The sequence below is a fragment of the Thermobia domestica genome, chromosome 6 (assembly GCF_964235325.1).
Source record: "Thermobia domestica chromosome 6, izTheDome1.hap1.1, whole genome shotgun sequence".
NCBI lineage: Eukaryota > Metazoa > Arthropoda > Insecta > Zygentoma > Lepismatidae > Thermobia > Thermobia domestica.
The window spans coordinates 75,891,970-75,905,433 of record NC_137459.1 but is presented as its reverse complement, the minus strand read 5'-3'; the positions used below and the strand labels follow the sequence as shown (position 1 = coordinate 75,905,433).

The 13,464-nt window shown below is 33.7% G+C and overlaps 1 protein-coding gene across 2 annotated transcripts in view; it reads right to left on the bottom strand.

Annotated features, from left to right (window-relative positions):
• Positions 1-1,409: 1,409 nt before the first annotated feature.
• LOC145688059 (glutaryl-CoA dehydrogenase, mitochondrial-like) overlaps positions 1,410-13,464 on the bottom strand; it is a 35,365-nt gene continuing 23,310 nt past the window's right edge. For both annotated transcript variants that reach the window (XM_081761763.1, XM_081761764.1), the window contains exons 7-9: positions 8,508-8,737; positions 7,947-8,107; positions 1,410-1,720 (exon numbers count right to left, since the gene is read on the bottom strand). In XM_081761763.1, coding sequence (XP_081617889.1) covers positions 1,656-1,720; positions 7,947-8,107; positions 8,508-8,737 — 456 coding nt within the window. In that variant the 3' untranslated portion in view covers positions 1,410-1,655. The remainder of the gene's footprint in view (positions 1,721-7,946; positions 8,108-8,507; positions 8,738-13,464) is intronic.

Genomic DNA, 13,464 nt, shown 5'->3' with positions numbered 1-13,464 from the left:
GTTAAAAAAAAAAAAAAAAAAAATTCCCCTTCGGGGCCATGTCTTCGATTGTGCTCAATATGAACTAACAGTGTTTTTGCGGTACTCCTTCCCTCGTATATTGACAATTCGCCGAGAAAAATCTTTTGAAATCACCACTGCTTATAACTAGGATAATAGTGGAATAGTGATTATACTTAATATTGTATTTGCAGGCATGGATTTTAGATCTGCAATTCGTATAATGTCCCTTTCTTTCGAATTCCTTTTTTTTTTTTTTTTTTTTTTTTTTTTCAAATTCGATTACAGTTATTCAAAGAAGTGTTCTCAGTTTCTGGATGAAAATAGGAATACACTTTAAAGTAAATTTGACTTCCTGCAAGGTTTGAACACACAAGCATCTCATTGATAGAGTATTGGTCCAAACCACTCGACCATTTTGTATGCAATCGCAGATCTTTTTTAGACTTCCGTGTACAGTAGTTTTTTGCTCCACACTTGCTTTTGTTTGGTCCGATACGACTATAAGCTTGCGGTAAATATTTGGAAGTTACAGCTCTTGCAATATATAAAGGCATTTTTCGAATAAATCACATTTATTTTACGTCCTAACAACTTACATATAACAGCTTGAATTCGTGAAATAATTGAGGTTAGAATGATCGTCAATGTTTTCATAGAAGTCTGGATATGCGAACCCGCTTAACGTGGGGATTTACTTTCTTGAAATGTGGTACTCTTCTCTCCTCAGGTCAGGTATTCAAACATTCACACTATATGAACTGCATCACAATTCATGTTGTACTTCAAAAACCCAGTGATTACATTAATGAACTCTGTTGTTTGAATTTGATATTTTATTAAAAATGAATCAAGTCAATTTCCTCTATTGGTATGAATTTAAAGAGTTCACCGACAAGGTAAGCCAGACATCCGGGTTCAATTCTCGACTGGATCACTTCTCGCATACTGAATTTTCATTTTATTCGTATATAGAAATTAAGGTGTAAAGGAAAATTTGTGTATCCCTTAGTTTCTCAGATATATAACGAAGTCAACACAGATCATATTTTGTTGACCACGACACTGTTTCACAGGGAGAATTTCTCTTGTCTAACAGACCATGTATTATTAATAGATAATTGAGATATTTGTGGAATATGTTAGAGAAGTATGTATATCATACTGGATATTGATAAACAATTCACTCTTCATTCGGCCGGAAATTTATCTACCTCTCCGTAGCAACGTTGTCCCCAATTGAGAATAGTTTGACCGGAACAAAACTCAGCATATTTTACCTCGAGGTTCTAAACTCAAATCCCATTCTAAATTCCCTCTGATTTGGTATATTATACTCGTGATATTGAAGATTTTATTGTGTGGATGACCTTAGGTCTAACATGCTACTCAAAGAAATACAATTTGTTTATTCACAAAATTTTATTTCGTTTTCCTTATTCTTAACAAATTTTGGTCCATAAAATTTTAATTATGAGTAACAGTAAAACATTAAATCGAACAACAGGTACAACAAAATTCATACAAAAATATATTTCCATAATTTATTCAGCAAATACCATCAACAATACAAAATAAGTCTCCCGATACATGGAAAGACTTCTACGAGGTACTGGTTTCATTTCGCTATATGATGTCTTCGCATTCTTTCACAATCAGTTGAAAGCTTGAATGCCTGTGATCGCTCGTCCAATGATCAGAGCATGAATATCATGCGTACCTATTGAGTATATAAATAAAAGGGAATAAATTGCTTAACCTAGTTTGAACATACAGGAATTTGTATATATAAGTTACAGGTTCTATTCCTAACTTGAAATAAATTTTCTAGCAAATGAAACATTTCATATCCTTAGAGTAAGACGACTGATAAATGCAAATACTGTATTATTGATTAACTATACCAGTTTCCATTGGGGGAGAATATTTCACTGTAAATTCAGTTTTCACAACACACTATTATCAAGATGTTTTCGTTTTATAAATTTCTAAATTATTAACAATACAGTATGTACAGGGTGTATGTGAAGTCCTGGGCCATAAGTGAACTCAGTTATGGGTAAAGACACGAACAACGGGAAGGAGAGAAAAGTTGTTGGAAAATAAGCGGTTTTCAATCTAAAGTGATGGAAGTTTTCCAGTCGATCAGACGATTGGCAAAGCGACCAATGTAAAATGAAAAAGTAACGTTGCTAATTCAGCAGGCTGTTCCCTTGGACCCTCACTATATCAACAATATAGCATTGTTGAGAAATGGATTCAAGATGTTGTAAGTTCCCACACAACAATGTGCACGTTTCCCGCGTCATTTTTGCTTGCCTCTTACGTTCCGTTCCGTTCGAACAGCCTGATGAATTGGAAACGTTGCTTTCTCCATCAGCATGGAGCGTCTTAGCAGTGTGGAGACCAAACGGCTGGTGCGATTGGAAAAATTCCACCATTTTGGATGGAAAACTATATATTTCTAACAACTTCCCTCTCTTTCCATATAACGGAATTGGCCTACTGCCCCGGACATTTGACACGCCCTATATATATTGATATACGTAGGAACTAGTTTCAATTCCCTGTAGATTATACTTCCAAGGCAGATTTACACGACATTGTGTAGACAGTTTCCCAATAAAAATTTTAAAGTTAAACTATTCAATCTGATATTAACAACAAAAGGAAAAGGCCAATGTTGGCTCACTTGTAAAGCATTCAACTTGTAATGCTCAGGGTCGCAAGTTCGATTCCAGACTGTGAATTTGTGGCGGACCAACACTATACGTATAACTCTTTTCGATATGCTTTAATTTTTATATCATCGTTAATTTTTGTTCATTACAGTCTTATGGACATAACTATACATTAATTATTTCAAGTGTGCTAAATACCAGTGGGTACAGTGATGAAACAACAAAAATTTGAACGCTGAAGTGGCGAAGATTCGAACCTGTTCTCCCATTCGACATGTAGTTGCATTACCTAACTATTGACAGATTAACTCCCCAGGAAGCCGGAGATATAGGTCTTCCCAATCGTGTTAATATATATATATATATAAATTCCATCTACGTACGGGAAATTAAATATATGATTTCACGAGAAAGAGAATTAGAATACAAATGAAACATTCCCAACTCGACACATTAATTTTGAATACTATACAGAAAGAAACATATACAGAGGCTGATCCGTTGCTATCCGAACTACTTGCAGACAGCAATGTCTGTCGAACTGGATTTCAGAGAGCAACAAAACTGTAAGAACAGACGTGTATCAGCCTTTCAACTGTTACAGTGCACAATATGCCACCTAGCTGGTGACGGCAATAATAATCATAATCAATATTTCTCGAAAGGTTTCATGGTTATCACTGGCTTTTGCTACAGAAAGAACCTTAAAACCTGTAAGTTTGAAACAAAAATGTTAAAGTCAATGCTGCTTATGACCAAGAATATGTTTTAGTCCAGTTTACACAAACGAAATATCACTATTGTAATAGTGATGACACCCATGAATCGTGTGAAACTGCGCCAGGACAAAGCTTCAAGTCACACAACCAAAACATCGCTTGCCTACCGATGCATGGCAGCTGCAATTGGTGTCGATACTATTCCTTTTCAGGATATTCCAATTAACAAGTCCAGATGATAGTCCCATGTGTAGCGGTTTGGAAATTTATACTTCGAAAGAAAAAAAAATGCCCATACAAACTATAGTGGTGGTTGAATGACGGAAAGCATGGAAATAGCTGTAAATTACTACTGTATAATTTTAGTCCTCGTTTTATTATAACCAGTAACAATATATATATGAAACAACAACAAGTTAAATAAAGAATATTCATAAAGTATTTTCCCTTGGCTGTAGTTCAATTTCAAATTTCGCTTTACTAAAGTTTTTCTTTTTCATCAGTCCAATTAGCAGCCATTATAGGCTACGTGAATAAACGACCCAGTAGCACATGTTCGAACACGTATTACAAAAGAATTTTAAGGTTGCCGAAAATCACTTTCATAGTGTTACTAGCACAAATATGAAATATAAAAACACAAGACATATAGTAATAAGTATTTTAGACATCAACAAATATAAGAAATGGAATGGAGGACTAAGATATGTAAGTTTAAATATATCATGGCACATATACGAAGTGCAAAATTACATTGAAATTTTTTTTTCTCTCCCTAATTTCAAATAGCCAAACGCATTAGCCTAAAAATTAATATATACACATTTAACCAAACCTGTTTTCAATAATTTACATTTTTGAAGTTACTTTAGAACCGAAATAAGCGTCTTACTTTACATTTTTAACGGAGAGAGAAAAACCACCAGCTTCAACGAAGAAATATCAGTCAGCAATGGCTGACGTTCCTTCCGCATCGAGCAAGAAGATTTTTAGTTCCAAGAATTGCCACTCGAGGCGGTCGCATTACAAGTAGGAGTAAGCGTCCTCATTCTATAACCAAATCTTATACACTCTTTTCCTCTTATTATTAAATACAATTTTATCCATTTATGTGTCGATTACGTTACACATGGATTACTGTTTTTTTTGAATTAATCAAACGGCGCCTTTAACCACGTAGGGTTCACAGAGTAAATGAATGACTTCTTGAAAGCCTGGAAGCAGGAGTGGGACAATATACCTCCGGTACCGCTACAACAAAATATGCAACAGTGGACAATGTGACACTGTGCAAGGGTCCATCACGTGGTAATCACTTCAAGCATAGTTGATGGTGGCGGGGTGCAATATCTTAAGATAAGCAACAACTTCAATTAGTTCCGATGGAAACGGATCAGCCCGTGTATATTTTCACAAGGAAAAGGAAAACACGAGAAAACAACACACCATTTTTGAAAACAAGCATTGTATCAACCTATTATTTAGAGAGAATGCTTTGCAGACACAATGTGTGTAAAAAATTGTATATACACTTTAAAACATGTTATCTGCTCATGTTTTCGAAGTTTGGATTGAGTTATTACAATATATAGTATGGCGTTCTTTTACAGATGTCGGTCCTCTCATGATTGTAACGTGTAACGTATGATGATTAAACAAAATAACCAGTGCACACTTGATGTTTGCGAAATTAAACCTTTAAAGTGATTGTTTCAATTTTGAAAGTATCGCTGAAGTTCAACGTGAGTGTAGGTGTGAGTTTGAAACAGAATCTCCTACACGATTGACAATTACATGCTTTGAGACAAGTCTGAGACTCGTCACAAAGTCGTATACCAGTTTAAAATGGACTTTCGTTCCTCAAATGTAAAATGAGCACCGGCTATTTGGTTTCTTTATTGTACTTAATAGTCTCATGTAACAGTCATAAGAAGACAGACATCTGTTGAGAAAACACTATACTTCATATTGTAATGAACATTCAACTAAAAAACAATACACAGATACCATGTACTGAACTGTATATACATTTTCATATGCTCTGTACATCACAAATAATATCTCTATATCTATATCTATCTATCTATCTATCTATCTATATATATATATATATATATATATATGTGTGTGTGTGTGTGTGTGTGTGTGTGTTTGGTGCCAAGCATGTTACTTTCCCCACCCTGTTTGCCAAATGTAAAACCGAAACAAGATTTTCATCACGTTTCATCCTCCAAAAATTGTCACCATGCACAAAGAGAAAGAATGGGAAAGCTGAAATAAATTCCTCAAGTAACTATCAGATCAAATCCAAAGTAATAAATCTGAAATAAGAAAACACTAGGGACGGACATAATCTGTAATGTTAGATCTTGTAAAAACCAACACAGGTTTAAACTTACCCACGTCTATTTGCACATATGTTCCACAAAACCAACTAACAAATGCTTACAATAATCATTGGACTTAATGACACTATCAAAACATCTATAAATTCTTTATTACACTTTCCTACCCAACTCACGAAACACCCAAAAAACAATTAGTTCAAACACTCAAAATATACTTAAAAACCGTGGAACCTTAAAAAACCATCAATATACATGTATAAATATGTCCTATACGATCTTTGTACACTTATCATAAACAGAAAAGTCTTCTTCTTTTTCGTTCTGGCTTTACTCGCCATACGCCTTTGTTTATAGTAGTAGCATTTGCATTATTCTATTATACAGTATAATACTTCTTAGTATACGCCCAAAATGTAGAAGAAAGAGAAATGACTAAAGTACGTATAAAGAAGTTAGAAACGAGAATTTTAATGGCACCGATTTATGAACGATCGATTACGTAACAAAGCCAAGTGAACATTATATTTAATATTTAGTGGTCTATTTTGAACGCTTTTCTATGTATATTGGATATTTCATGAAGTCGTATATCATGCGCAGAAAATTTTGGGCGTATACTGTAGTTCATGATTTTTCACATTTACTACACTTTTCTGTCCGTCTTTGGTTAAAGTTGAGCCATTACTAAGTGGATATGATGGAAAGCATTCACAGTATGAGAATGTTCTCAAGAAATATTACAAAATGATAAAAATATAAACAAAAAAACAAAATTATGCTCGATTGAGTGCATCTCGGCAATCATACTTTAGAGGGAGTTTTCAAGCAACAGTGGGAAAGAAACTGAGAAACTGACTTAACATTCAATAAAACGATCTGAATGTAGAAATGAAACTGAACCAGAATATTGTATTTCGTCGATAAAAATTATTGGCTATATTATTTGTCAAACATATCTGGTCTTCTGTAATCAATATTTCGTACACAAATATAGAGGAAAAAAAAAATAGCGAACCCCTTTTCCCTAGACTCGAAGCGACGCATTAAAGCGAGAATATTTCAAAGTACAGAAATAGAAAACCGATTTTCGCATCAAAGTCTGGGGGTTGAGTGGGTAGAGCCCCTGCCTGTGTAACGAAATAAATAAATTCGGTTCGAATCCCAACCCTGTTCCTGTTTCTTTTTTTCTTTCTTTTATTATACTGCAAAAGCTAGACAATGATTTGGTCTGTAGTCTTTTCATTAAGATAACCTTTTGCGATTATTAAATATGACTTTATTTGCAATACGTAAAATCTCATAAAAGATATATAACGTATATTTTCTTTCCCCTTTTCTCTCTGTCTGTGTGTGGGAAACGGACACAAAAGCAAATACCTTACCTGGTTAGATGTTTGTCTAGCGCGTTGCTTCTAGTCTAGGAAAAACAAAAAGAAAAGATATTCCATATTTTTCTACATTTCTGCGACAAATATGATTGCAAAAGACTAAATATGTTTGGCAAACAATTTAGCCACTAACATTAAACCAAGAAACGAAACATTCTGGTTCAGTTTCATTTCTTTATTCAGATCCTTTTACTGAATGTTAAGTCAATTTCGAAGTTTCTTTTCCTCCGTTGCTTGAAAAATCCTTCTAAAGTATGACTGCCAGAATATACTCAATCGAGTTTAATTTTGTTTATTCCTTATATTTTATTATTTTGTAATATTTCTTGGGAACATTTTCATATACTGGGAATGCTTTCTATCGTCTCCACTTACTAATCACTCCTTTAGCCAAAGACGGAAGGGAACATAAAAAAGAAAGTAAAAAATTCTGAACTCAGTATACACACGTAATTTTCTGCGCAGGAGTGTACATCTACAGTAAAACTAGTATTAAGTGGCCATGTATTTAATTTGGCTATATATCTGAGAACATCGTAAATATAGCCACGTGTTATTATAATTCCGAAGTTGGCCACCTGTAAAAACGGGATACAAGACTGGCCAACTTAGGCAGGCTTCACTGTATTATAAGGAAACTTTAGGTGAAAGATTTTACTACAATAAAGTATTGTGTGTAAAATTGACGTTTTATTCCTTTAGCTAGTCCACAGAAATAAACTGATCATCTTTGTGAAACAGTAAAATATATCAACAACACGTATAATATTCCTCATCAATGAGATACTTAGGGAACACTCAAGTACTCACCCTCATAGGTATTAACAACCTCCAAGTTCATTACGTGTCGAATAATGTGGTATTCGTCCGAAATGCCATTTCCTCCCAACATGTCTCGGGCAGCTCGAGCAATTTCTAGGGATTTTCCACAGGAGTTTCGTTTAAGAATTGATATTAGTTCTGGTGTAAGTCTAAAATAGATAATAAATTTCTACTTAATTTCATTTCTTAAGAGCAATAATTTAAATATTACAAAGCACTTGTGTGGTTGTGCCTTCAAAATATACAAAAATAAAATTTCCAAAGTTGTCACGCTAGAAATCAGATATGTTTTGCCCTACAAAATATGGTTATTTTTTACTAGATTTTTCTTCCACGTTTTAAAAGTGGTGTTTAGTCTGGTTTTGTAGCCAATGTCACTTCATGGAAGTCATACAAATTTAAACATAATAACTATCATTTACCCATTCATAAAACTTGCCCCGAGCCTCAGTCTTATTACTTTTATAAACTACTACTAGAGAAAGCCTTGTAAAAGCCAATATATTTTTTTTCTTCTAACAGATAGAGAAATTAATCCTATTGATTCACCTGTTCTCATCCATTAGTCGACTGGCACGAACACACGCTTGGAGTCCTAATCCAATTTCTGTTAGCATATCTGCCATTTTCTTTTGCATCAACTGAGTAGCTGCTAATGGCCGACCAAACTGTTGTCTTTCTAATGTGTACTGTCGAGCTGTATGGAGACAAAACTCTGCTGCACCCAATGCACCCCAAGCAATTCCTAATCGGGTTTCGTTGAGACAACTGAAGGGACCCTGAAAAACAAATCCTCCTTTATTAATAGAACAAGTAATGTTCATAAATCAAGTAAATACTGTAAAAGATTCAAAAAATATTGAATTAAAACATACGGGAACAAGAAATTAAATTCTCAGCTTACATGAGCACAATCCACACTCAAAAACAACAACTACCCAGCTTTCTCATGTGCTATCAGAAGTTTGTTTCCGAGGCTTACTGCGGGCCTGTTTCCAAGAGTGTGTAGCAGCAGAAGAAGACACACTGTATCTTACGTTTTGACATGTTCTGATCTGTGACTACAGTGCAAAGAATGAAGTTCACGATTTAAAAAATAAATTAAAACACGCACCGCACAAAAGTACCATAACCAGGTAGTATCGACAGATATATAGTGGAAACTACATGCTTGTGTAAAAGCAGGAGAGAACTAGTCGACCTCGCATGTTTCAGCGAGGGTATGCGGCGTTTCAGCGAAGTTATCCCAAGTCAGTGGCTACAGAATTGGAGACAGCGAAAATGACGTACGACGTTGCCACAGTGGTACGAAATGCCTAAAACGTGGCCAAAAATGAATATGTGAAGTTTCTATTTGGTTATTTTTAAGTATGAAGTTAGCTTCAGCAACAGTTAGTCTCCTAAACTTCACCCATGGAAACCGTCCACCGTTCATACCAAAAGTAATATTGCAAGTCAAAGCGAACCTACTTTTGTGCGTCTCATAACAGCTGATTCGCGCGAGAAATATAGCTCGAGTTTCATATGAAATATTTCATTGTATCCTTTCCCGATCTATTTATATGAAAATGTACGTTGTTTTGGGAAGTATGTAAAGTATTTTAAAATCATGTATTATTGACAATACGTTATTTACTATATATATATTTTCATTAATGTTTATATAAAAAAATGTTGAAATTATTACAAAGTTTATGAAAAACTGAACTCAAAAGTTATATATGACGCCCCATTCCGCTAAATTTTGTATTGATTAATAATCTATGATCAATTTACTGCAAGAATGTGATACAAACAGCTGCGCCTTTTTTTGTACGTTACGAATGCATAAAACGTTGCAGTTAATTCATATTTCAGCATTTTGTTAATGGTTAACAAAAAACTAAAAAAAAATAAAGCTAAGATTACTATAAAATAAATGAAAATGATGTTTACAAGGCACATACGAATAAGATAGTGAAGAGCAACAAATAAAGAAAAAGAAAAACTACTTCAATATAACACAGAAAAAGATAGTCGATGCATACATATTGTAGTTTCCATTATTTTATAATTCATGTTAAATATATACAATAAATTGAATTAAATAAAATTGAATAATTTAGTAATAATAGAAGAGAATATTTGATAATATTAATTATATTAATTTCAGGTTTAAAAAATAAAATCATCCAATTATCGAGAAAAGAGATAATTTGTTTTGATGAAAGGCCATTTGAAAGGCGATCCATAAATCATAATTGAAACTTTTTTAAACACGCCTATCATCTAGAAGTGGTCGTTATCTTACAATTTGTGACGTTGTATTAAAATATGTATGGAAGATGTTTCTTTAAGACTTATGGCAACATTAGATCCATACATTTCATCTTTGTGAGAAGAGCCTCAGAAAGAAGTTTAACAAAATTATCTGAAGATGCAGTGAAATTATTATGTTCACCTGCTACTATATCATGTTCTGAGGAATATTTACAAGAAACTTCATCTGAAGATTCACATAGAACAGCTGACGATGATTCCATTGAAGTCGATTATTAAATTTTTTATATGCTAAAAAAAAAAAAAAAAAAAAAAAAAAAAAAAAAAAAAAAAAAAAAACCAATTGCATTCGTAATTTCTTTGCTTTAATTCTCCAAAAGTATCTTGCTTTACCTAGGTCTATATCCTTTTTTGCCCACTAATTCTTCATTACCACTGAATAATTCTTTCTTGCATAATTTCGAATTTTAATGTGTAATTATACATTTTCATAAACGCACACTATATTTTTATATAATTTAATATTTTTTTTCCAATTCTGATCCGCCATATTGGATCCACCATTTGCAAATTTTACACTTTGATATCAAATTTGTAATTAGTGAGGTGGAAACCTCCAGCATAATTTTTTGTTACTTTATTCCACCTTTTCAAAATTCGATCCGCCATTTTGAAGTTTTCAATTTTGACATCGAGTTCGTGATCAGTGAGGTCAAAAACCGTAGCACACTCATTTTTGTGCACTTTGAAAGAGATTTTGAATTTTGGCCACGTTTTAAGCATTTCGTACCACTGTGCGCGTATTTAAACTGGTTAACCCCGTCGTACAAAATTCAACTGGTGCAGGCTCATACACCACGAAACAAAGTGAAAAGGTGTGTCTTTTGCCAGGACATGCAGATATACACAGCTTCGTAGAATGGCTCACATTCTTGGTTGAAGTCATGTTTCACGCCAGTGGCAATGTAAACAGAGTCAATGTCAGTATTTGGGAATCTGGGAAACTAGAGGAAGAGAGAGAGAGAAAGAAAGAAAGCACAGAAGCGTAGTTCTTCGAAAGTCAAAATCAATGTTTCTGTGCGATGTTCTGCAACAAAGTAAATGGTCTACCTTTTTCACTGGAACAACGATGACGAATCATTTCTGGGCATGAAAAACTGGTTGTTATCCCCAACTGAAAACTAATCAAAACGATTATAAAATAAAAATCTCATCCCCTTCCATTTTCACAGAAATGATATATATATATGTTTACTTCTCTATCGTGTTCTTCCACAGTATTGGATCGGGTGTGCTACCAATGGAGACATCATCATCTCATAATCCACAGCCTCCCTTAGCCTCGGTGCATGACCGTAGGACTTTAAAACTTAAGAAAAAAAAGTCTTTCACTGTGCGATTTCTTTCTTTGTGGCTTCGTTGATTGATCATGCACTGCAGGCCATTACGGCGGGTATGTCTTGAATGAATTTGTTTACCGTGTGGCCTAGGACACACATATTGAAGGATTGTAGTTAACGAGTGACGTACTTGGATAGTAGCCACTGTTCAAAGTGTATCTTGTGGCAGTTTACGGTGTGAATTCTTTTTTCCTTGCAAGAGACAGTATGGTGATTGTATTAAAAAAAAAAAAAAAAAAAAAAAAAGAAAAAAGAAAAGCGAAAGAGATATCAACGGATTTACACGATCAATGACCTATAGATACAGAAAAAGTGATTTTTCGATACCTGTCAGTCTGTTCGTCTTGATGCACACTCGCCTAGAGGCCATACCGTTCAACATATGTTAATCAAATATTAAAATCAAGGTTTTCATATGATTCTCCAGAGAGGTTACTCCAATTTTCTTCCCACTAAAAATAAGGGTAGTTTACTGAAGAGAGATTTTTTTTAAAAATCGTTATTTTCTCAAAAACGGCTCAAACGATTTTGTTTAAGTTCTATGAATCATTTCTTCAGTAACAACCCACACTTTGGTGTAAGTCATTCCTCTAGGAAAATAGAAAGGGGGTAGTTTACTCTTGCGGGTGAGTTTTATCCGGACGATTTTCTCCAAAACGACTCAGGTAGATATTTCATTAATAACCTGACAATATGGCATATCTCATTTGTCCTTAAAAAAATCTACGAAGGGTAGTTTATTCTTGAGGGAGTATATTTCTCGGACGATTTTCTCTAAAACGGCTCAAACGACTTTGATCATATTTCATAAATAAATATTTCATTAAGAACTCTACAATCTTGTGTAAATTATTCTCCACGAAAAAAAAAAAAAAAAAAAAACATAAGGAGTAGTATCTTCCCCTGAGTTTCTTTTCAGACTACTTTCTTAAGAACAACTCAGGTGATTTTGTTCTTATTTCGTAAATAAATATTTCATTATTTCCATAATGTTGCATAAATTACTTGCATGAGAATATCCACAAGGCGTAGTTTACTCTTTGGGTGAGGTTTATTATTAATATTATTATTATTTCTAATTTTGTAAAATATCACTCCATGCGATTTTCTTATTATTTTATATACAAATATTTCATTAATATCCCTAACATCAGTAATTTCTTATAGAAAAATCTAGAAAGGTAATTTTCTTTTAGGGATGGGGTTTCTTTGGGTGAAGTTTTCCGAAAACGCTTTATCATTATATTATTTCACAAGATGTTTCATTAATAACTGGAGTACATGATTTATTTTAAAGTATTGGGGCGAGAAAGCTTATTGCAGTGGCCCGTACATTTTGATAATTTAACGTTTCAATCGGCGCCTTTTTGTGTGTGTGTGTGTGTTGTGTATGGCCTATATAATATAAAAATGGTAATGTCTTTATCATAGTCAAGTTAGTATTTCCGTGATCAATGATCAATTTTTGTTCTTACTAAATTCAATAGTTTATTTCCGTACCAAAATAATATATTTTAATTACCACTCTTGCATTCAATCAAACAAAAATCTGAACTTCCAAAGGAATTTTTTCTTGAAAGTATGTTATATCACGCTTAAAATGTTCCATAGTGATGCAATGAAAGAATATTTGGAGAGTATACGTTGGTCCACTTTTAAAAATATAGAGTATAGCCACCCCATATACGCTTGTTCTTTCGTAAATATAAGGTGAATATTTCCTCGCTCATTAAAAATATTAGGTGAGCACACGGCCCATTACATCCCTAGTCCCACTCTAACTTTGTTCTTTCGAGGTATCCTAAGTAATGTTCAATTGTTAACTCCAGTATGTTCAACACCAATCA